A 21,684-nucleotide genomic window follows, 5' to 3' on the forward strand; every position below is an offset into this window, starting at 1 on the left:
ATAAACACAATGACAGACTAGATATAAACATACATTAAATAACACACAAAATTCATACAGCCTTGGGACTGCCAGTCCTGTCATGAGTGGCATCAGTGAAGGGAGATGTCTGCAACTAAAACAGACACGCAAAGATAACCAGCCGCAGTCTGTTCACCCTGCTGCCATCTGGCAAAAGATACAGAAGTATCTGCTGTCATACCACGAGACTATGGAGAGTGGCTTCTTCCCTCAAGCTGTGAGACTCCTCAACTCATCCTCCACACTAAACTCAAACCCAGTTTCATTTTTGCAACCCTGGCACTGTGAAACTATAAATAAATGACCCTTTAACCTCGGATCCTGCACAAATTAAGCCCTGGTATCATGTGCACCCACGATACTCCTGTCTGCATTCTTTATTTATTTGGCAGATAATAATAATTGTCGTCTTTTACATCTATCTGCCCCCTTTTCATGGTTTTAAAGCCAACACTAACTCACACCGAGGCTGAAACGATCTCATTGTTGAACAAGTTCCACAAGTTGATAAACATGTCCGTGTTGCTGATTCCCCCTCTTGAAAAAGAGGCAGCGATCGAACCCCCCACACTCTGCATCGAGAGGCCCCCGCTCTACAGCACGCCCTGCGCTCATTGACCATTTGCTTTCTGAAGGGTTATTTAGCACAGAAATTTAGAATGCTTCCATTACGGTGAAGGCCCTTTTTGAGAAAATTGCTTTTGTATTTACGAGGAGTGCCACTTCCAGAAGTAGCACAACACTGTTGGAGGGTATGCTTTGTAAACGCTAACTGGAGTCCAGTCAGAAACAATACTGTCACATTCACTTTTTAATGATATAAAACCAGGTTTTCGGACGGAAAAAAACTGCTTAATGAACAGAACCTTGTTGGAGTCTACTGGGAGTGAGCACAGATTTATTTTTCTGTTTCTTCACTTCATATTCTCTCAGCCTGGAAAGCATAGAGAGGTGAGATACTGCACTACTGTAGGTTAAGGGAACTGTTCTGCTTGTTTGTGAAAACCACAAGTCGGGTGTATGATGGGAAAGTTGAGATCATATAGGAACCCGTGACCTTAAAAGACCAATATCCACTGCAGCACGACCTCCCCTCGGGGAGAGGGAGAACACGCGGCACTTACCACCCGATAGCACTCAACCGACACATCCTTTGGTCACGCAGCGCCACGCACGTGCACACACACACTGACACAAATACTTGCATTTTTTTTGTGGCGCACACATACTCAGAAGCAGTGCGAGTAAAAGGAGCAAACGCCACATTTATCTCGCACCATCAGCATCAAAATCTGATCTCTCTGCCAAGGTCAAACTGGCAAGACGTAGGGTACCTCCTGCGTACAAACACAGACATGCACACGCAGAGATAGATGGACAGGCAGAAAGACACACACACACATGCACACATAAGGCCGCCTGATGTGCTACTTGAGCTACAACCATAAGTCATTCTGCAAGGTAGGTGTTCCATGACGTGTAGGCACCGGTATCCATAACACGCATGTATTATTTATGAGCGTCTGTATGGTTTTGCGGGTAGCGATGTATGCAAATGTATACATTAAGGAAAGGCAGCTCTTCATTTCTGCCTGTTAGAAGAAGTGTCTTTCTTCTTATCACACCGCTATTAAAATAGCAAGGCTGCGGGGCGGAGATCCATCTTGTCTTTTAATGGCATGTCTTTGCGTGTGTGCGTGCGCCGCATAAAGGTGCGCCGAATGCGTTTCCAGCGTCTTAGGTATGTGTGGTTGCCGGGCCTGCGTGATTGTGCCGGTGCACTTAACTGCGCTTGCAACTGCAATCAGGACTGTAAGTGGCCCACAATTTCGAAAGGGAAGAAATTGAAGTAGGGACCGGTGAGGAGGCAGAAAGAGATGCAAGCCTGTGAAGTTGGAATGTGAGGCATCCTTGACGAGAATCATTTTGATTAATCCCGACAAACAGTAAAGCGAATAGCATCATAATTACCTCCCTGCTATTTCATGCCACAATGAGTGTGTTCCTTTAGCAGAGATATCTCTTTGTTTGTGTGTGATGCAGCGGCAGCATTAGCCAGGTGTCCATTTGGTTCTCGAGGACCCACGCAGAGCAATAAGAATGTTTTTTTACTGTCACAGAAGTGCTGCTTTTGCATTTATAAACCCCCATTAGAGAACATTTCTGCCTGTGTGTGTGTGTGTGTGTGTGTGTGTGTGCTGGTGTGTCTGAGCAGTGTGGAAGTTTCTGCAGTCAGACTGAAATCCTCCCCACATAGTCTGCATCTTGCACATGAAAGTTTAATTTCAAGTCGAGACAAGTCAAGTTTATTTGTACGGCCCAATTTCACAGTCAGTGTCTCGATGGGCCGTATGAGGTCATGCAACAGTTAGAGACTTAGCTCAAGATCTCAGTGAAGACGAGGAAAAACGTCAAAAATGGTCTTCAGGACAGGAAATACGAAGAGAGATCCTCCGTTTTTAGATGGCTGAGGATGGAACAGAAAATCGGATAATGAAAATAAAGTGGACACAATCACTTTAACGAGATGAAGTAGATGGTGGGCTCCTTGAGCTTTTTTTAAATGTCTCCATGTTTGGAGCCCTGCCACATCTCGTGCTCTAATGAATGAACATTAGCAGATAAGGAGGCACGAGCCAGAGCAGTCACAGATCATCTGTGTCCTGAGAGAAGAAGGGTGGCAATAAATGCCGTAACACCCCATGCGAAAATTGAAAGCCCTCTTTCAATCTTGCCGTTTCACTTCGCGCTCACACACCAGCCGCTCTGACCTCACGGTGATTGTGTGCTTTATAATAGCGGCTGCCGTGATGTGCTTTCTGCATTCCAGTGTGTGTGCGCGCCTCAGGGACAGTGGGTGACAGACTCGCTCCCTGTGTGTGGCCGATTGCAGCATGAGCTCCAAGGACAAGCAGTGGAGGGTAGAGCGGGTGATTTGTCTCTTAGGATTGAACTCATCTCCCTGGTCTCCCGCAGGCCTCTCCTCCCTCTTCTTTCTCTGCATGCTGTCTCTTTTTTTTGAAGGTGAAGAGCATTTTTCTCTCAGCGTTTGCATGCATCTGTTTTTTTTTTTCGCTGATGCAGGTGATTGTGTTTTGTGATATTTACACAGTTTATGTTGCATTCGAGGACACATCTGCTCAGATTTCTATATAGATATGCCACAAAAGGGAGGTTGAGGTTTGGGAGTCCATAAGGTTTTTTCATTGAGCCACATAATGGAGCCGAGGTCGTAGTACGAGTGAAGAGCAGATTTGCAGAGACGTATAAAAGCCATTCTTAAATTGAATGAACCCACATTTGATTTGTTTACCCCTGAATGCAGAATAGAAGAAAAAAAACATGATTTAGGAAAATGAATCAAAACAGAGATGTTTTTCCAGCTGAACCTTTTAAACACTGTGCCACTTCCTGGAAAAAGCTTCTTGGATTTTAGATTATATGATATAAACAGAGAACCCTGCGTTTAAAACATTAGTGAAAGGGACCTTTTATGCACTTATTTATGAATATACTGTTACAATGTCAGATGTTGACATTAAATGCGACTCAGGTTTACAATGACGTGCCCATCCACGTAGTTTCTCTATTAAAAGTGGCTCATGTTTCAAATAATGAGGTAGGCTGAAAGGTATGCAAAAGTAATTGGTACTAATTAGTAAGAAGCCAAAAGATGTGTTTGTTTTCTGTCTTTATAAGGTGTATTGAAAGAATATTTATTTTACACCTGTTTCTCTGAGTAGATGTGACCAATCAGCAATCCTCTGATTGTAGAAACTGAGAAAACAGTCTCATAAAAACACTCCAGCCATTCCCCATCACTCTGTTTGGCCGAGAAGTAACAATGGAAATTGAACAGAGGGCGTAAAAAATAGACTAGTGATGGATCTGCCATTATAGGATGTCTCATGTCTGTATTATTGTTCCCAAATCAAAGCAGTGTCTCTCCTGGTAGCCTGTATAACAATTATTTATGTGCCAGTAGCCAAGTTATCCCCCCAATAAAGTGCCTAGCACTGTCACCAGCCATCAGCTGTGGAGGGAATTGTCCCTTTTGAAGTTGGCAAATGCTGCCATACTGTCCTTCACATCCACAATGGATGTGTCCTCTAAAATATCCCGACCCAAATCTCTGCGGTCTGCAGAACAGAATATAGACGCTGGCAAAGTAAACACTGCTCTCATCATATTCAGCAGTCCATGCAACATTCTTCTGTTTGCTATCATTTTTTGTCAGAATCCCATTTTGTTTGATGAAGAAGGTGGTGAAGGTTATATTATTGTTTTGTCCAGACTGCATAGTCCTGCATTTCATTAGTTGAATGCAGAAACCCCACATCCACTGCAAATGATGTTCATATGTTAAGTTTTTTTGCTTTTTTCGGCACATGTCAGGAAAATGTTGTGATCATAAGCAAATGGCAGAACAGTGACCACAAGTATGAGGCTCGGGGTATAAACCTGGGATGTCATCAGCCACTTAAACGCCACATGTAACCAAACAAATGCTGTTTTGCAGTGTGTGTGTGAGTGTCATACTGACGCAGAGAAGGTGGATCTAAATGCAGGTTTATTTCAGGAACAACGGCAGGAACAGGGAAACACAACAGATGACTCGACTAAAGACCGAGCTTAAGACTGCACTTAAATACAAACTAAACTGACGAGGGGATGGGGTGCAGGTGGAGAGACACAGGTGAGGGTAATGAGCAGGGGATAGCAGAGAGCAGGGAAGGAGCATATAGGCTTGAAAAAACACTGGGAACAGGGAGGAGACTAATGAGACAGATGCAAGACAAGTGTGGAGGGAAAATCAGGCTGTGGAGGAGCGCAGGGACACGAGAACACAGGAGGGAAACACCACAAGAACCCAGTTTCAGTTTGGTCACTAATTACTTGGGAATTAAGCTAACATAGTACTTTGGTAGCTGCTGAGTATTTAGCATTTGTACCCCTGTTCAAAGATAATACCGAGCTGTGTGTTCTCATATTTTAAGGGTCGCCCTAGTTAACCCTTTAACCCACGCTTACCTTTCCACTGCCTGTAAAGTTTAGTGCTCAGCGTTTCTTGGGTAATTTCAACATAAATGACGAGCTTGGTAATAAAAACTGCTGTAATAACTTTCCAGTGGCCTGTGTACCCTGCCAGGAAACCCATTTAGATGAAATATCTGAATATTTTCCATATGCAGTACTAAATATAGACAAGGTAGGTACCGTACATACACAAAACATCGTTTAGTTTTCATCCAGGGACCTTTAAAAGATGAGACACACACCACACACTGGTAATAACTGCCAACAGCCTGTCTTTACGATGCAAATGCTAAATACTCAGTAACTGCCAAAGTGTAATGTAAGCTTAAAGCAACATTATGTAGAAATTGGCCTTTTGTGTGAATTGCCCCCATTATACTGATTTAACTGTTGTTATTTCTAAGCAGTTCCTTCACATTACTACATAATTAACAGCCTGTAACTTAAAGGGTTATGAAACTTACCAAAAAGTGAGTAATTATCAAGAAAAGGAAACACATCGCTGACCAACTGCTAATCAGTAAATAGAGAATAAGCTAGCTAGCCCATGACTTACTCTGAGTTGAGGACTATATTGTAGATAACGATGAGGTTACTTGAGAACAGTGTTGTGTTAATGATCCATTTCTTATTATCTTATATTTTGACTATCATTCCCTAATAGCACATCTCATCATCGGTTCTTGATTAGCTCAGCTCACAGTAGTTACTGTTTTTTTCTCCCCTCAAGCACATCGTCCATCTCAACTTACAAGTAAGAATTTACTTTTTATTGTGAATGCATCATTAGTTCAGTCGTTATATACAGGCTCATTAGTTCATGAATAATGTAGCAGAAACAGTCTTTGAAAAAAGACTTTAATTGTCAAATTCAAACATTTACATCGAGAACCTCTTTTTAAATGTCCATTTTTTTTTTGCTATGTCGTCTTTGATTATGTAAATGCATTTCAAAGGAGATTTTTTTCAGCAGCACAAACAAAATGTTTTGTTTTCTTAATTAAGAAAAGCACCTCAATAAGTCACCATTAACATGTCTGTGTTAAGTAATCTTAAAGCAGTGTCAGGGGTAAGATAAGCCCCCAGTGACTTGCGAGTTTAAAGATGTTCATTCATCACTGTTCTGAATGGCTTCTTAATTTCCGATGGCAGGCGGGAAATCCTCGGCTCTTATTCTGTCAGGATGTCGCAGCTTTGTTACTTCATTCATTCAGTCACTCATTCACTCACTGTTAACCCTTCTCTCAGTCCTAGCAGCTTATGTCTACATGCACCTAACAAGATAATCTCTTAAATGTAACACTGGGCTGTTTAATTTCATTCGCAAACTGTGACACAATGTCCTTCCTGCTTTTTTTTTTTCTGTTTCCCGCTCTCCCATTTTCACTCCCTCTTTCTTCATCCTGTCAGTCTTAGTCCGTTCATTTAGCAGCCTGCAAGTCCTGTTAAATGATCAGTAAGCCCACAAGTGAATATATGCAAAGCCTCTTCCACTCCATCAGCTTAGCGAGCACTAGGTTTAACACACCTTGCTAAAGTCCCTGTCACACACACTCAGACAGACAGACACACACATACACGCACGTCAAGGTGTTCGGCTAAGTGAGCGAATATATTCCAAGAACAACACATTCCGACAATCCAAATAGTCCTAGATAGCGCTGGGATTTCTTGCCTTGAGGACTTACGATGTCCTCGCGTGCACTCGGCGCAAAGACGTAGGTGCACTCATTCAAAAAGAGCCCACGTACACATCCAGGCGCACACCGACGGAAGTCTGAGCCCTTCCTGTCTTCTAAGACGTGGCTCATCAGATAGGATTCTGCGTGTAAGGTCCAACCAATAAAAAAAAGCCCAAATATTCTATTAAGTGTAAATCCTCTCTGCCGGTGGAGCTTGTGGAGTCAGATTAGGACTAGACAAACACTGCCAAGCAGTCATGCCCGCACCGGGACCACTGCCAACAAGAAGCCGCACAGATATTGGCATGTCACCGTTAGCGTGTGTGTGTGTGTGTGTGTGGGTGTGTGTGCGCAGGCAGAAACGAACCCCGATCTGAGCATTAGCAGGCGGGGGGATGAGCAAACTAAAGCTCTGATACGTGCTGCTCTGTGTAATGGGAAGACTGTGTCAGAGATCTGAGTGGGTTGCAGCTGCAGCACACAACCTTTGTTCTGTGTGTTCGTATGTGAGTGTCTGTATGTTCTTCTACCTCTCGGGCCTCTTTGCAACAAAGCCGGAGCGTACCCTTTGTGTCCGTATCTGTATCGGCGCACACACACACACACACGCACGCACACCTGCGAACCTGAAAAAAAAAAATGCGTGCACCTATTTGCATTCGTGGGTTTTTCAAAGTACAAATTCATTCCAGTTTACTTTCCTGTGTAGCTGACTTGTTAGTTTGTTTAGCCGCATCACTGTGGAGTCTGTGTTTATTTAGTAATGGTAGCTCTGTGCTCCTCTGTGTACGGCGAGAGCAGACAGCTGCAATGTTTTAGGCAGAACAGACATAGATTTCTATCGCTGACCCTAAGGCTGCTCATTAGAATTCAGCACACCTCTCCCAAATCTCCCTCATCTCTTTCCCAGCCCCACCGCCCCTTTACTTTTCTCTCCCTCGCCGCCTTTTTTTTTTTTTTTTTTTTCATCCTCTCTCGCTGTCTTACACATTGGAAGAGAATGCTTAGAGCAAAGGGGTGAACTATTGGTCAGCCATCATAACAATGACTGTGTGAGCTGCATACACAGCAATACCAACTCACCAACACCTGACAGAAACACACACAACCGCCGCTACACAACGGCACGCTGGCACACCGGTGCGCATCGACACATGTGCCTGAATTACTTTTAAACCTGCGTGATTTTCGATATTTGAATTTCACATTGAATCTAATGACTCCAATGAGAAAAGGGGGTCGCTCGTACCTGCTAAAATCAGAGAAAATTACCACACAAGTCTACAGCTCCAAGGAGCTTTTAAAGGCTCTTTAAAAATTGTATTTTTTTGTGAAAGCCCACGCAGTTACTGTGTTGCTGTGACTGAGCTGCTCTCATTAGCCCCCTGTGGGCAGCTGTTTCCACATTAAAAAAAAAAAGAAAAAGCTCTGATAAACTCATTTTATTCTACCTGTCAGCACCAAATGGCAGTCAGAGAAAACTGGCTAATGGGTGAAGATAGCTGAGCAATTACCAGCTCGTATTTTCCCAAAAACAGAGGCACAAATAGTGAATATTGAACTAACACTTCTTCTTTTCATGACTTGAAAAGCAGTGCTTAAGTTTGTCTATGTCTGCCGAAAACAGGAGTAGCCAATTGTTTGCTAAAACATCAGTCAATCCAATTTTGAGTGAGCTAGTTGTGTTCTTTTCTGCCCCCTAGTGGTAAGAAATCGATGAATGCAGCTTTAAAGTATCTTTAAACTGCTGCTAATGATATTAAAACATAAAATGTCTTAACACTTGTAGATAGGCTATTTAGTCTCGTGTAATATCACAAACATTTAATCTACCTGCCGGCACCAAATGGCAGTTGGAGAAAAGTGGCTAACTGGTGAAGATAGCTGAGCAATTAGCAGCTAATAGTTTTTTAGTGAATATTGAACTTACACTTCTGTGTCTGCTGGATGTAAAAGTAGCTAATAGGTTGCAAAAATATCAGTCAAACCAACGTTAGTCTCCACCAAAGTGAGCCTGTTGTGTGTTTTTCTGCCCCCTAGTGTTTAGAAATGGATTAAAGCAGCTTTAAATTATTAATTTGATTACACTGCTGCTGACGGCATTAAAACATAAAATGTCAGAAGACCTATAAATAGGTTAATAAATTAGTCTCACATAATTTCACATTTCGGCTTAGAGTACGACGCACCACTCTCGGATAGAGAATAGAGTCTGATACATTAGCTGCTAATGTTCGCTGCATCTGTTCTTAAGTATAGGCCGGGCGTGTGTGCCCACGTGTGCGAGCCTTTGTGTTGTCGTCGTCGTTGTTGTCGTCCCAGGCTAATTGAGCAATTCCACAGTGGGAGCGGTGGTGTTTAAGGTCACGGAACGACGTGCTCTCCTGGAGCAGTTAGAAAGCCCCCCACTTTCATAATTACTCCGCTTTTATCTGTGCAGCAGCTACAGCTACACCCAGACGCGTTCACATAGAGGCACATACACTGAAGCACATAATGTTCAGATAGTCTATACAAACACAATCAGATTAGTCTATACAAGCACCCACACTCACCTATCTGAATGCTTCTTCCTACATGTGTGCCGTACACACTCACCGTCAGTGAAATGCAAATTTTTTTTAAAACATTTTTTTCATTTTATCAGGAGTAGGAGGAAACTCTGTGCACCGAGGATGCTGCAGCGTCTGGGAAGACTTATTGAGCCTGTCATAAACTATTGAATTCAGTGATACCTTTGAGATGTACAGCTGTCTGTTCAGATCTGTCTTTGTCAGTGTGCAGTTTTGTGTGTAGGTGGCTGTAGTTTATCAGCACCGGCACCATAGATCTCTAAACAATAATTTTATATAAGATATGAAAGTCTGGTTTTGAGAAATGAGCAGCAACACTTTCTCCCAATATGATTTCAGATCCAAAACCTTTGTCTCTGTATATATTTGTGCATGCATGCCTGTGTGTGTGTGTGTGTGTGTGTTTGTACGCATGTGCTTGCATGCTTGACTGCACATGTGACTTGAACAAACGCCAACACTGGTGGCCCTGTCTGTTTGTCCCATGCAGACGTTCTGTGAGTGTGTGCCCAGCTCCTCCCAGCTCAAACATCGCTGGTCAGACTCAGAAACTGCCAGGGAGACGCCGGCCAAGGTAAGGCCCCAGTCACCACAAGCGTTCTGTATAACGCTCGGGCAAACGCATGCGAGCACCAACACATGCTTTTGTTTCGTGGGTTATATCAGAATGCTTTCATTGTGATTAATGCATCGTACTGTTTAAACAGAAAAAACAAACAGTTTATTTTGGGAAAAAAGATATTGCATTATTACTTTGATTGTGTCTTTTGTGTCTGATTGAGAACATTGTTCGTCAGCTTATTCAGCATGTGTAGCCAACCACTTCCTCATTAGAGTAGGGCTGCAACTAACAATTATTTTCATTGTCAATTAATCTGATTATTTGTCCTCCAAATGACAGAAAATAGTAAAAAAAAAAATCACTTTTTTTTTCCCAGAGCCCAAGGTAACATTCGAAATTCAATTAAATTCAATAGAAAACTTAAAACAAGAAGCGAATGTTGACATTTTTGAAGCTGGAACCTGTGACTTTGTGGCATTTTTGCTTTAAAAAATGACTAATAATTAATTAAAAAAAGATTTTCTGTGAAACATCTAATCAATTAATTGACTAAATTTTTCATTTGGGTGCACCTGCACGTACTTTAGGTGCACCCAATGAATACATTTTGATTTGAATACCTGCTGAATATCAGGCGCGACCAAAGAACCCTGTTCAGGTTAGTACAGGTTCAATGAACTCTATCTATCATCTATCTATTTATCTATATATATATATATATCCTTTTGTATATACAGTATACTCCACCACCATTCTTCCAGTCAAAACAGCGGCACAGTAACATGCTCACCTGCCGAGAGGACTAGGCACCATTGACGACGGTTCTCATCACAGTCAGCGTTCCTGCTGCTTTGGTAGTGATGGCAGCCTTAAGGATTATTGCATATTACACATTGCATTTTTGCCACAGAGCAGCCGGGATGGCACAACCTCAGCTCGGGCACCCAGACACACAAGAATTAGACGGGATTAGGCCCTGCAGATTCTTTGAACTGAGCGCCTTGATCACGGCTGCACCAGGAAAAGGAGCTTGATTGCATGGAAGAATTTGGGAAGCGGGGCTACGTTTTGAATACTGATGAGAAAGTGTTATTCGAGGTGCAGGTGAATGAATGGGTGGGTTGGAAATACCTCCGTTTAAAACTGTGCGTTGATCTTGCAATGCGTAAATGTGCCAGTTAAGCATTTACAGATGTTGCTGCCTCCCCGTGTGTTAGTCGAGTAGCATCAATATGAAACTCCTCCTGTGTTCACATCAGCCACAGCATATGTATGTATATATATTTTTGTGTGTGAGAAGGAGAAAGACAGAAAGTGAGGGATGGAGAGAGAGGTTGCAGGACTCCCGCTGGTTTCCTGCTTATCTAATGAGCAGACAAAGCCTTTCGTCCAAGAGCTGTCTGCCAATGCTTCGGCGTGGGAGGACAACATCATTTTCATACAGAGGAGTTCTCTCTCATTTCTCTGCCTCTCCTTTTTTTTCTATCTACCCATCAGAATCCCCCCGTCCTCCTCTCAAATCCAGTGGTGTGGCATGAGTAGAGACAGGAGAGGATCTGAAAGTCAGCCACTAATTACAGAGTGGGCTCCTGCTGCGAGAGTGAGAGACTCATTTGCGAAAAAACTGTGTTAAGAGGCTGCTCACAGTGTCATTACCCCACTACAACTCTTGAGCTGAGTTGAGAGATCTCGTTTTCAGTCAGGACACGAAGCGGGGCTGCAGCTGTGTTTTATTTTTATTGACCATTTGAAAAAGCAAAACAAATAAGGCAGCAGCAGAAACCTTCGCCCCTCACTGTCATGCTGACTTTTTCTTCCTTCCGCTCAGTCTCTCTGACTTTATGTCAGTCCGACCTGATAGAAATAGAGAAGAATTGTACACATCTTGCAGCTGGGCCAGGACATTTGTACATTATGGAGCTTTTGTTGCAAGTCAACTTTCATATTTCAACAATTTGTACCTTAAAGTACAGTTTTGTGACCGAAAATGTGCATAAATCAACAGTATAAGCGTTTGCTGCATGCTCTTTCACCCTGCACCACCCTGGTGATCAATGTGCAACCTTACTACCTTCAGTTTAGGATGAATAAATGGTCCAAATCTGCACCTTTAAAATATCAGAAACGACTTTGTACTTTATGGCTTTGAAGGTGAACATCTGGGGACATCATAATGTGGCTGTTACCATGTGCCTTGGAAAAGTTTCATTACAAAAATGCACTGCTGCTGAGTGTGTGTATTCCTCAGTGTGTACAGTAGACGTCTGTCAGCCTTGTGTGAGTGTGTGTCGCTGTCAGCACAACCGGGGCCGTCGTATATCTCCTCCACGTTAAGTTAACAATCAGTATGCTAGCAATGAATATTTAGTACAGCGACCGTGATGGCTCCCCCTGATGTCTTTGCCCCGCTGGCAATAGAGCTCAGTGAAACTGTTCCGATGTTACATTGCAGCCATTTTGCAGCGTGAGGCCATTATACACATTATGTACAGCGCGTATCCCGCGACATGCACATCCACACGCGTACAGCCGAGAGTCACAATCACTCTCAGCTGCACCTGCACTCAAAAACACATGGGGGGGGGGGGGGGGGGAACTGAAAACAAGCTCAAAACAGTGACAGATTTCACAGCAGAGTCAGGGTCTACATGTTGAGTTAGAGCAAGGAGACAAAAAAACATGTTACGTGCGGCAGTACTCCCCCCAGAGCTCTTTCCTGTGATGATGTATTTGGCTGAAAAAACGCGAAAAAGCGGGAGCGTTCTGTCAAAGCAATGCTCCGGTTTCTTCATGTGCTATATGTGCATGGGCTTCGCCTGTCTGCTGCAAGTGGCTGTGTGCAAATTATGCGTACGTGTGCATGCATGTGCATATGCGTTGGAATTTAAAGTGACATTAGTGTACGTTGAGTTGTCTCTGTGCTGTACAGTATATGTTTGTGCGTCTATATATATATTGAATGCGAGTGGGAGCGTACATGTGGAGATAACTTCGAACCCATTTAGACAAACAGGGCCCGGAGGCAGTTTGCCTCCATACATGCCAGTGTCTCAAGTAAAGTTGACAGTGCCCCTGTGCCTGCGTGCATACGGTAACACGTTATTATAACCCTCGTGAATAAATGGTACATTTATACTTAGACTGAAGTTACTTCAGTGTTATTAAAGGGGCATTTTGTCAGATATGGCCAGAATTTTAGTTAGCATGCTTTCTAATACCACTTCGTGCCTCAAGAAGCGACAGCCCGAGAGCCGGATAACCTCCATAGTTAAAGCTGGGAGATGTAAAAGCACTTAGTTCGCCACTTAGGCTTCCTTAGAAACAACTAGAATGGATAGGTAGAGCACATACATCCACCAAGGCCCAACATGCCTGTTTTTTTCATCAAGACATGAATGGAAATATTGAAAAACGTCCTTTCTCCCAGTGTTAAAGACAGAAAATGTCCTGGATCCATCCCTGTATCCGGATCCCCAGCAAAAGTTAGCAGGGTCTATTCTGTGCTGAGAAACATCTTCCATCCAAGTTTAGTGGAAACCTGATCAGTAGTTTTGTTCGAACCAGGCAACCAACAAACAAACGGACACGGATGAAAACTAAATCTCCTTGGCTGAAGTAAAGTGATAATAAAGAATCTTCTTCTCATAAAAGTAGTCGCTTCCCAATCACCTGCTCAGAAATGGTTTTGTTCCCCTCCAGAGTCGGAATGATGCATTCTTGTGCTTTTGTGTAAATTGCTCGGTAATCTACCAAATTGATTCAGCGTCTTATTCACCAATTTTCTTCCTCTTTTTTTGTCTACATCACCCCTAAAATCTTGAAGCGAAGACACATAGGCGTTCAGCAGGGACTACCCAGACTCAGCAAAATCTGTTCACTGGCTCCAGGCCCCATATGTGTCTGTCCATGTGGGTTGTAAATGAAGCCAGGGGGGGTACAAATGGGGCCCATGTGAGAAATCCATCCTCAGGCCCCGGATGAACTCCTTTTGTGTGCATTTACTTGGGCTTCTGATTGGACCGATGAGGGCTACAAAATGGGCCCATATCAGAAATCTTCCTCAGATATCAAATAGGATCCTTTTTTACCAACAAACATGATCTTGTTGTTCACAGATATCACATTTCGGCCCGCAGATGGACAAGTTGTCGAGGGAGTTGCAACTTTTTGTTTTATGTCCTCTACCTGCAGACTATGGGTAAACACAGAGTACTTCCTGGACAACACAATTGATTTTCTTCACATTAAAGGAATCATAAACCTCCCTCGTAAAGCCGACCATTAGCCGTCTATTAGTGTGCTTCACTGTGCTCGCACAGCCAATTTACATATTAATGAGCTTCCACTCACTCGCACGTCCGCGTACATACAAACAGACCGCTCGCACACACCTGCCCACATATTCCTGCCGAGATAACGTCCTCCGGTGTTATCAGTAAGAGATCAGTTGCTGATTCATTTGGAGGAAGATATGGGGGAGCTAGGCATTGTTAATCATGCATAGGTGGCCCATATTGCTGTCTCTTATCCATCGCTAGTTCTCTTGACCTGAGTGGAAAAATGGAGTCGAGATCATAAAGGGCCATCATACAGGCCTTTTATAGTCTAGTTAATGGAGACTATGTTACTGGTAGAGGTCTGCCCTCTTTCCACTAAGAGGATATGACTCTCTACTCATTCATTTACATTTCTATTGAGTTTTGTTTTACTTTCTCTTCCTGGCGACCATTGTTCCAGCTTTTTTATTGTTTTCCTTCCTGCCTCAGAAATGGAAAGACAGAACATCGGTGCCTTGACCGAGTGTTTTTCCCAGAAGTGTCTCCGGCTGGCATCCTCCCTCTGCGCCATCACTGCTCTGATGAGATACCGGGGTGTTTGGACAGGAATTGTCTGGTCTTTTCTTAGTTTTGGAGAACTGTGATCTTCAAGAGAACTGGCAGTTGAAGGAATCTGCATTATGTTGTGCCATAAATCATTAAAAACTAAATTTTGACAGATGGGAATATGGCTACATCGCTGAGTACTGAGCATCTGGCATTCAAAATATCCCCAGTGATGGATGAAAGTCATTTCTTTTTGAATAAGGCAGGTGTTTTGCTGAAATTGTTTTTGTTCGAGGTACTGTGGTTCCTAACATCTACTTTGTCTCTTCCTTCTTCCCTCATTTCCTCCCTCCCTTCCCTCCTTTCTTCCTACTCACAGAGGATGAGCTGCAGCTACCTTCTTTGCACTATCCTGCTCTTCGTCGCTGTATTGCTAGCTGTCACTGTAACTGGCACCATCCTTTTTATGAATCACTACCAGGCCCCACCCATGTCCGATGGCCTCCCCCACATCTCTACCAATCAGGATGAAGCGAATGCCCTGGTCACCGTCGAGAGAGGCGATGGTTCTCGCATCAACATCTTCATCGACCCCAACTGTCCCGACTACAACAGTAATTTTTTGCGCCTGGAGGGCGTGCAGACGTCACTGCTGCACTCGCTAACCGACCATGACTCTGACCTGAAGTCAGTGAAAGGCCAGGACCGGGCTCTTCTCGTCAGTCTGGCTGAGGAGGTGGCCAAGCTGTCAGCCCACGCGGGACAACTGAAAATGGACTATGAATCCCTACGCAGGGGGCAGGGCAGCCTGGGGCAAGACCTCAACACGCTGCAGACAGAGCAGGGGCGCCTCATACAGGTGAGACACAACCAGCAAACACACACATACACACACAGTATGACACGGTAGACACGCAGTGGTATTGTAAGGTCATAGACGACACACCACCCAGGTCAGAGTGGTAATTAAGGCACAGTATAACACAACGAAGATGAAATTCTGGCTGTGTCTTTCCTTATGGCTTGTTTGATGTCTTCAACAGTTGCTATGACTGCCATAAAATATTTCTTTTTACATGTAACGGCATGAAATTGCATCATGTAATCATTAGCATGAAAATACAACCAGGGGTATTGCACAGACTTGTGGGACCTGTGCGTACGGTAGGTATTTTCTATTGGCCCCCGCTGAAATCAACGTCTGTTTATTCTAATATCCTCAGTTCCACTGTTCCCTCCAGGCCGACACTCCTGAATGCAACTTCCTAATAAGGAATAAATTTAATTCACCACTATGGTGACATAAATCTTACTAATACAGCGGTTAAGAACTGTAAACCAACAGCGTTTGAACATTCTTCCACGTCCTGATACACAGCATACAAAGACAATAATATTAAATACAGACTATGAGCCAAAAGCAAAAACATGTTGATCATCAAAGGAAAAAATAATTACGGTATTTTTTTTTCTGTAATACATTAAACGTGGTAAATTAGCATTTTACTGCATGTGAATCACCTGGCACATAACCACTGAATGAATGGTGTACCTCACTGTAAAAACACTACAAGTAAAACTCCTGTGTTCAAAATCGTAAGTATGAGTACAGTATTAACAGCAAAATGTACTTAAAGCAACATTATGTAGCATTTTGTGTGATAAACACAAATCCCAGGTGTGTGACAATTTATCAGACGTAATGTAAGTGCTAACTACAAACAAAACTCATTACATCATAACAATGTATTGTGTTAAAACTTGTATCTTCAAGTAAACATGTATGTAACGCTGTGATCCTGCCCACTCACTGAAGTTACATAGTGCAGGAACAAATGACAGAGACACCATTCACCCTGTACAAGACACTGTACCATCAAATTGATTCTGAAGCTGATATTTTAAGGTAAAAAAGTGACATATTGTTGCTGTAACAGGTAACAAGTGCCAGAGAAGCATTAAATTATACGTTTATTATTATGTTTATGTTATGTTTATTTAGTTTGTGGTGAAAATTAGGCTTATTTTAGCTACATGTACCTTTTTATTAGTGTTGTGTAGCTTAATCTATAACAATACATCTGTAATAATCTAAAATGAATCGTATTGATGAACTGTAAAAATATATTTTGTATGTAAAACATACAGTAGATCTTCACTGTATCTAGTAACTGTAGCTATCAGTTGAATGTAGTACCGTATAATGGAAATACTTTGGTAAAATATATATATACTATATATACTTATACTGCAAGTACAATTTTTGAGTAGATATACTCCGTTCCTTTCCGCCACTACTTGGTTACAAGGTTTAGATGCTGAGAAAGATACGTTTATACACAACAAGTTGTTCTAACTTGATATTTTGTAATGAAAAACAAGCAAAATGCTTTTTTGTTAGTTTGTTTCTTTGGTTTTGTATGACTGAACATAAGGGTGATTATCTGAACAGTAAAAGCAGATGAACTGAATCCAGTATGCAAGACTCACTCCTGAAGTCATGGCTTTAAGTACTGTACAGAGGTGCTTGAGGACTGGATTGTGGAACACCTATCAATATGTATTGATTGTGAAACCACCTTAAGACGTGTGACAGCTCATTGATTGACTCGAGGCTTTTCTGCCGGTTGGTCTTATTTAGCCCCTTCCTTTTTCCCCGACTGTAAAATCAAAACACCATCATTCACTGAGCCAATGCCAACTGGAGCATACTAATTTCTCTTTAGACTGAGCGAGCCCAGTAACGGCTAGATTAAAGTGAAAATATGGTTCATGTTCCACTGTGTATAACTCCCTCAGTCTAGTGTTTCTAGACTGGGTCACAGGGGAAGAAATGCCTATCATGTTTGAAGAAACGGAGCAACTTGCACATCAATTCAATAAGATAACATAATGTTTCCAGAGATGTGTAAGACAGACTCCGCTTTGGATGGAAACATAATTAGACCCCCTTTAGTTTCGCACTGTCCACATTGATTTATTGACAATGCATTTCCTAAATGTGCGTGGAAAATCTTCACACTACATGCTCTTTTAATTTTGGCCCATCAGGCTCAGGCTCTCCATTCTGCAGTAAATAGATTTCATAGCTGCCAGCCATACAGCTCAAACTACTGAATGCATTCTGCTTCTGCCAGTCCTTTCTTTAAGCCAGACCTCTTTAGCTCAGGGTTCAACATTGTTAAGCGATCACTCAAAAACTCACTGGATGTGCCACCGCCTCCGTGCGTAGACCATGGATGCTAAACGGTAGCTCGGCAGGAGCAGAAAGTAGGACCTTTTAATGCTGTCAGTGCGGTGTATAGGTGGCGTAGGGTGCATGAGCTGATATTTTGGTGTCCGTGTTGTTCCTGGATCATCCTAATTAATGTTGCTCCAGCTTTGACTAGCATTGAAACTCATGTTTGCAAAGCTTTGTGACTCAGGGAAAAAGACCAGCAAATTACCCACATAAAAGAGGTTATCCATTGTTACACCGTTGTGAAAAGATATATTTTAACCTAAACCATGTTTTCCTTTAGCTAACTGAGTATTCATGTTACCTAAACCTGACCAAATATTTTTGATGCCAAAACCTGACCAAGTAGTTTTAGTGCCTAAACCTGACCAAATAATCCTGTTGCCTAAATCTAATCAAGCATTTTTGTTGCATATGCTTAACCAAGTGTTGTTGTTGCCTAAACCTGACCAAGTTTTTTGTTATCTAAACGAATCCCAGTCTCCTGGGTGTGAGTCAGTTACTCAACCCATAAAACCATGACAGCATGCTCAAAGTATGGCTTTCTAATGAGAAATGATGGTCCTGAAACAACACCAACATAAGTCGCAAAGCTATGACATCACACCAGCGTGATCGATCAGTTGCAATGATATTCCTGGAACAACATTAAGTATGTTGTAGGAACACCAACGCAGCATTATCAGATTGACCAGCATAGGGCAGTGGGCACCGAGGCTAAGTGGAGGTGGTGCTGGCAGCCCAGATACTCCTGGTGATTGATTTCCTCTTCGGAGGCAAGGCATGTGGTGTGCACATCCGCTGTTTCAGCCTGACACCATGGTGTGACTGTGTGATCTATTGGCCACCTGTGGCCAGGACTTCTGATTTATACGATGACACAGAGCTGACTATGCCAGTGTTAGTAATGGCTCAGTGTGCACCGCAGCCCCCCAAAGAACAGTTTCACCCTGCCATATAGAGAGAAACCTTTCAAAATGCCCCTGAGGAGATAAGCGGGAGAATCTGATTGCAGTGGGTTTAGGACCAATGTGTTTGATTTTTCACAAGCTGACATATTCATTTTTCACAGTCACTGCTTGCCGCCTCAAAAAGAAAAAGTAGACCAAAGCGCACACATTTGCATTCAAATGAATCAGACAGATGGGGAAAAGTAAAATATGAATATAACAACACATTTATCTGATGGTTAGGTTTCAGAGTGATGGACAAGGTGCAGCAAGTTTTCAGTGTTCGCTTTGAATCAAAACTCTCATATGATGACTTTTTTTTCCCACGATACAGCAGAGTTGATTTTCAATTTCTGTTTTCTTGCAAATACATGTCGTCGTTAGCTATTCTGTGCACAAAAGACAAAAAAATTCAAACATTGCTAATAAATACTGATTAAATTAGCGACTGTAAACTGGAATATTTGATATTTTTAATCCATTATGACAAATCATGTCGTCTCTGCTCGTCTTTAGCTTCTCAGATTCATTTTTAGATCACAACCGCAAGGGACTGAGGACTGTACAAATATAACCTGATATATATATTTTTTTTTTTCAACCTGAGCCCTATTTTAACTAACTGTGTGTGTGTACAGGACCAAAGGTACAAAATGTGTTTGAATCGTTCTAGTGGATGGCCTCAGTTGGCAGCAGCAACACGGGCCACAAAGGCTGCAATGTAATCCTTTGGGGGCAACTGTGCCTGTCAAAACACATCCACCAAAACGCTCGCTTTCACCACTTACACGCTGAGATTGTTATTTGAAGTGTCTGAAAACATCATTGAAAGGATAGACCTTTTTGTTAAAGTGTAAAATCCTTTTTTGTTTTTTGACCAGAAACAGTCGCTACAGCACTCTCGAAAAAACCCAAAGTGAAACGCACTTCATTTAAACTCATCAGAAACGAGATAAAACTCACCAAATACCATCTTGGTTTCATCTTGCCACTGTTCCAACAATCACCAACTGTGTTAGATATAAAACTTTTCTGGCTGTACATGCTGTTTTCCCCCTGCTGATTCTCTGATGTCCGCCCTCCTTCTTACTCCTGATACGTTCGTTATTGCTGTCTCCGTGCTTTGATTTTGTCACGAGCCAGATTTAATATGGTCAGTAAAGCAATTTACACCTACACAGGCAAAAGCAACCCACCAAACCACCTCTAGATAACTAATAATGTCTGCGTTTTTGTTTGATTAGTCTGTCACCACCTTACAAAGCAATAAATTCCTGACATTTGCATTTGCCTCACTGACATAGCTGCATGTCAAAGTCTATTTAAAATTAATTGTACTGTTTTCTTTTGCCATTTGTTGACAGTGAAATAAAAGTGTGGCTGTATTTATAGAAAGGGACATGAGCCAAGTTCACAGTTTATGTAAATTCAACACAAAATCCAATGTACTGTACTTCCACATCACATTTTTGTACAGTCTCCTCAGCGGCTCTCAGGTCGCTGTCTCAGTTTAACTGTTTAATGGGAACAAGTGCAGACCTTTGACAGTGGTATGAATTACAAGTAGCTCTTATTCAACCATGTATAAAGCCCCTATCTGGGGTGTGCATGCAGGTTTTATGACCTGTACACACATGCCCCTTCAGCATAAAAAAAAAATGGAAGGGCTCAATTCCCCATAGCAGAAGTCCAAAACATAGTTTCGCATATTCAGCTGACTTGACATTAAGTTTTCCACAATGTCTGACGACAAAAAGGCTGCGAGGAGGAGCGCGACTTACTGATTTGCTTGAACCACAGGTCACACTTTAAAATGAATTATGTGCCTGAGGAATATTAATGCTTTGGACGGAGTGACACGCACAACCTCTGTGAAAGGATCTATGGCCGAACCTCTGCTTGTGAGGAATAGAAAACTGTATTGCCTCAAGATGTTCATTCTGGTTGACAAAAAGCCCTCCGAGGACTTGAACGAGTGGAGCTAGCCGAGTGCCTGCCGCAGCATTTCAGCTGGGGAGATGATACAAATAACTTCAATAAGGATGGATAATGATAAAAGTCACATACAATATGGGGACTTAATTTAATTAATAGCTTCAAAAGATCCAGCTCACACATTCAAAGGAATGAAGAATATCAGTGTTATGGAGAGTCCAAACCATTGAAACAATGCAGAACAATGCTTTATATTTGCATTGTTCTGCATTGTGTGTAGAGTACAAAGGCACTTAAAAATAGCCCAAAAAACATGTTATCTTCTAATTACAGAAATGTAAAATAACAATAAGCCATTTACTTAAAATACAAACTTCTGAGATGACTTCAAACCTGCAGAATAAATGAAAGAAATGGATATTGTTTTTGTTTAAAGGGGCGCGTTGGAACTTGTGTGTCGAGCTGAAAGTTGGTTGTTTGTCTTTGTGGACTGTTTCTAAACTGGTGTTAGCTACTGTTGCGCTCTGTTAGCGGGGTGGAGACAGGGACTGAGATGACACACTTGAGAATGTGGACTGTCGCGGGACAATCTGAACCGTCCTTCACAAAGAAATCCTGAGCCCAGCAGCATGAAACCACTTAAACAAATCGTCCACAGGCTAATGTTACTCAGAGCCCCTTAATAAATAATAAAAATACATATTATGGAAGTAAAATGTGTAATATCAAGTGGCACAATTACACAAAATGAAATGTATAATTAATAAGGGACCATCACTCAAAAGAGACATATGGTCAGTATGTGCCAGTTGTTTAAGTCCAGTTGTGCGTTGATTGCACAGCTGGACTCCCTCCACGCACTA

At 42.3% G+C, this 21,684-nt stretch overlaps 1 protein-coding gene across 2 annotated transcripts in view; it reads left to right on the forward strand.

Annotated features, from left to right (window-relative positions):
• Positions 1-21,684, forward strand: part of fibcd1b (fibrinogen C domain containing 1b) — a 110,942-nt gene that overhangs the window by 20,220 nt on the left and 69,038 nt on the right. Inside the window, exons 2-3 of one of the 2 annotated variants that reach the window (XM_084339722.1) lie at positions 9,804-9,887; positions 15,078-15,557. In XM_084339722.1, coding sequence (XP_084195848.1) covers positions 9,804-9,887; positions 15,078-15,557 — 564 coding nt within the window. The remainder of the gene's footprint in view (positions 1-9,803; positions 9,888-15,077; positions 15,558-21,684) is intronic. The other variant, XM_084339723.1, reaches the window with a different exon arrangement.

The sequence above is a fragment of the Pagrus pagrus genome (assembly GCF_965226575.1).
Source record: "Pagrus pagrus genome assembly, chromosome: 19".
NCBI classification, from domain to species: Eukaryota; Metazoa; Chordata; class Actinopteri; order Spariformes; family Sparidae; genus Pagrus; species Pagrus pagrus.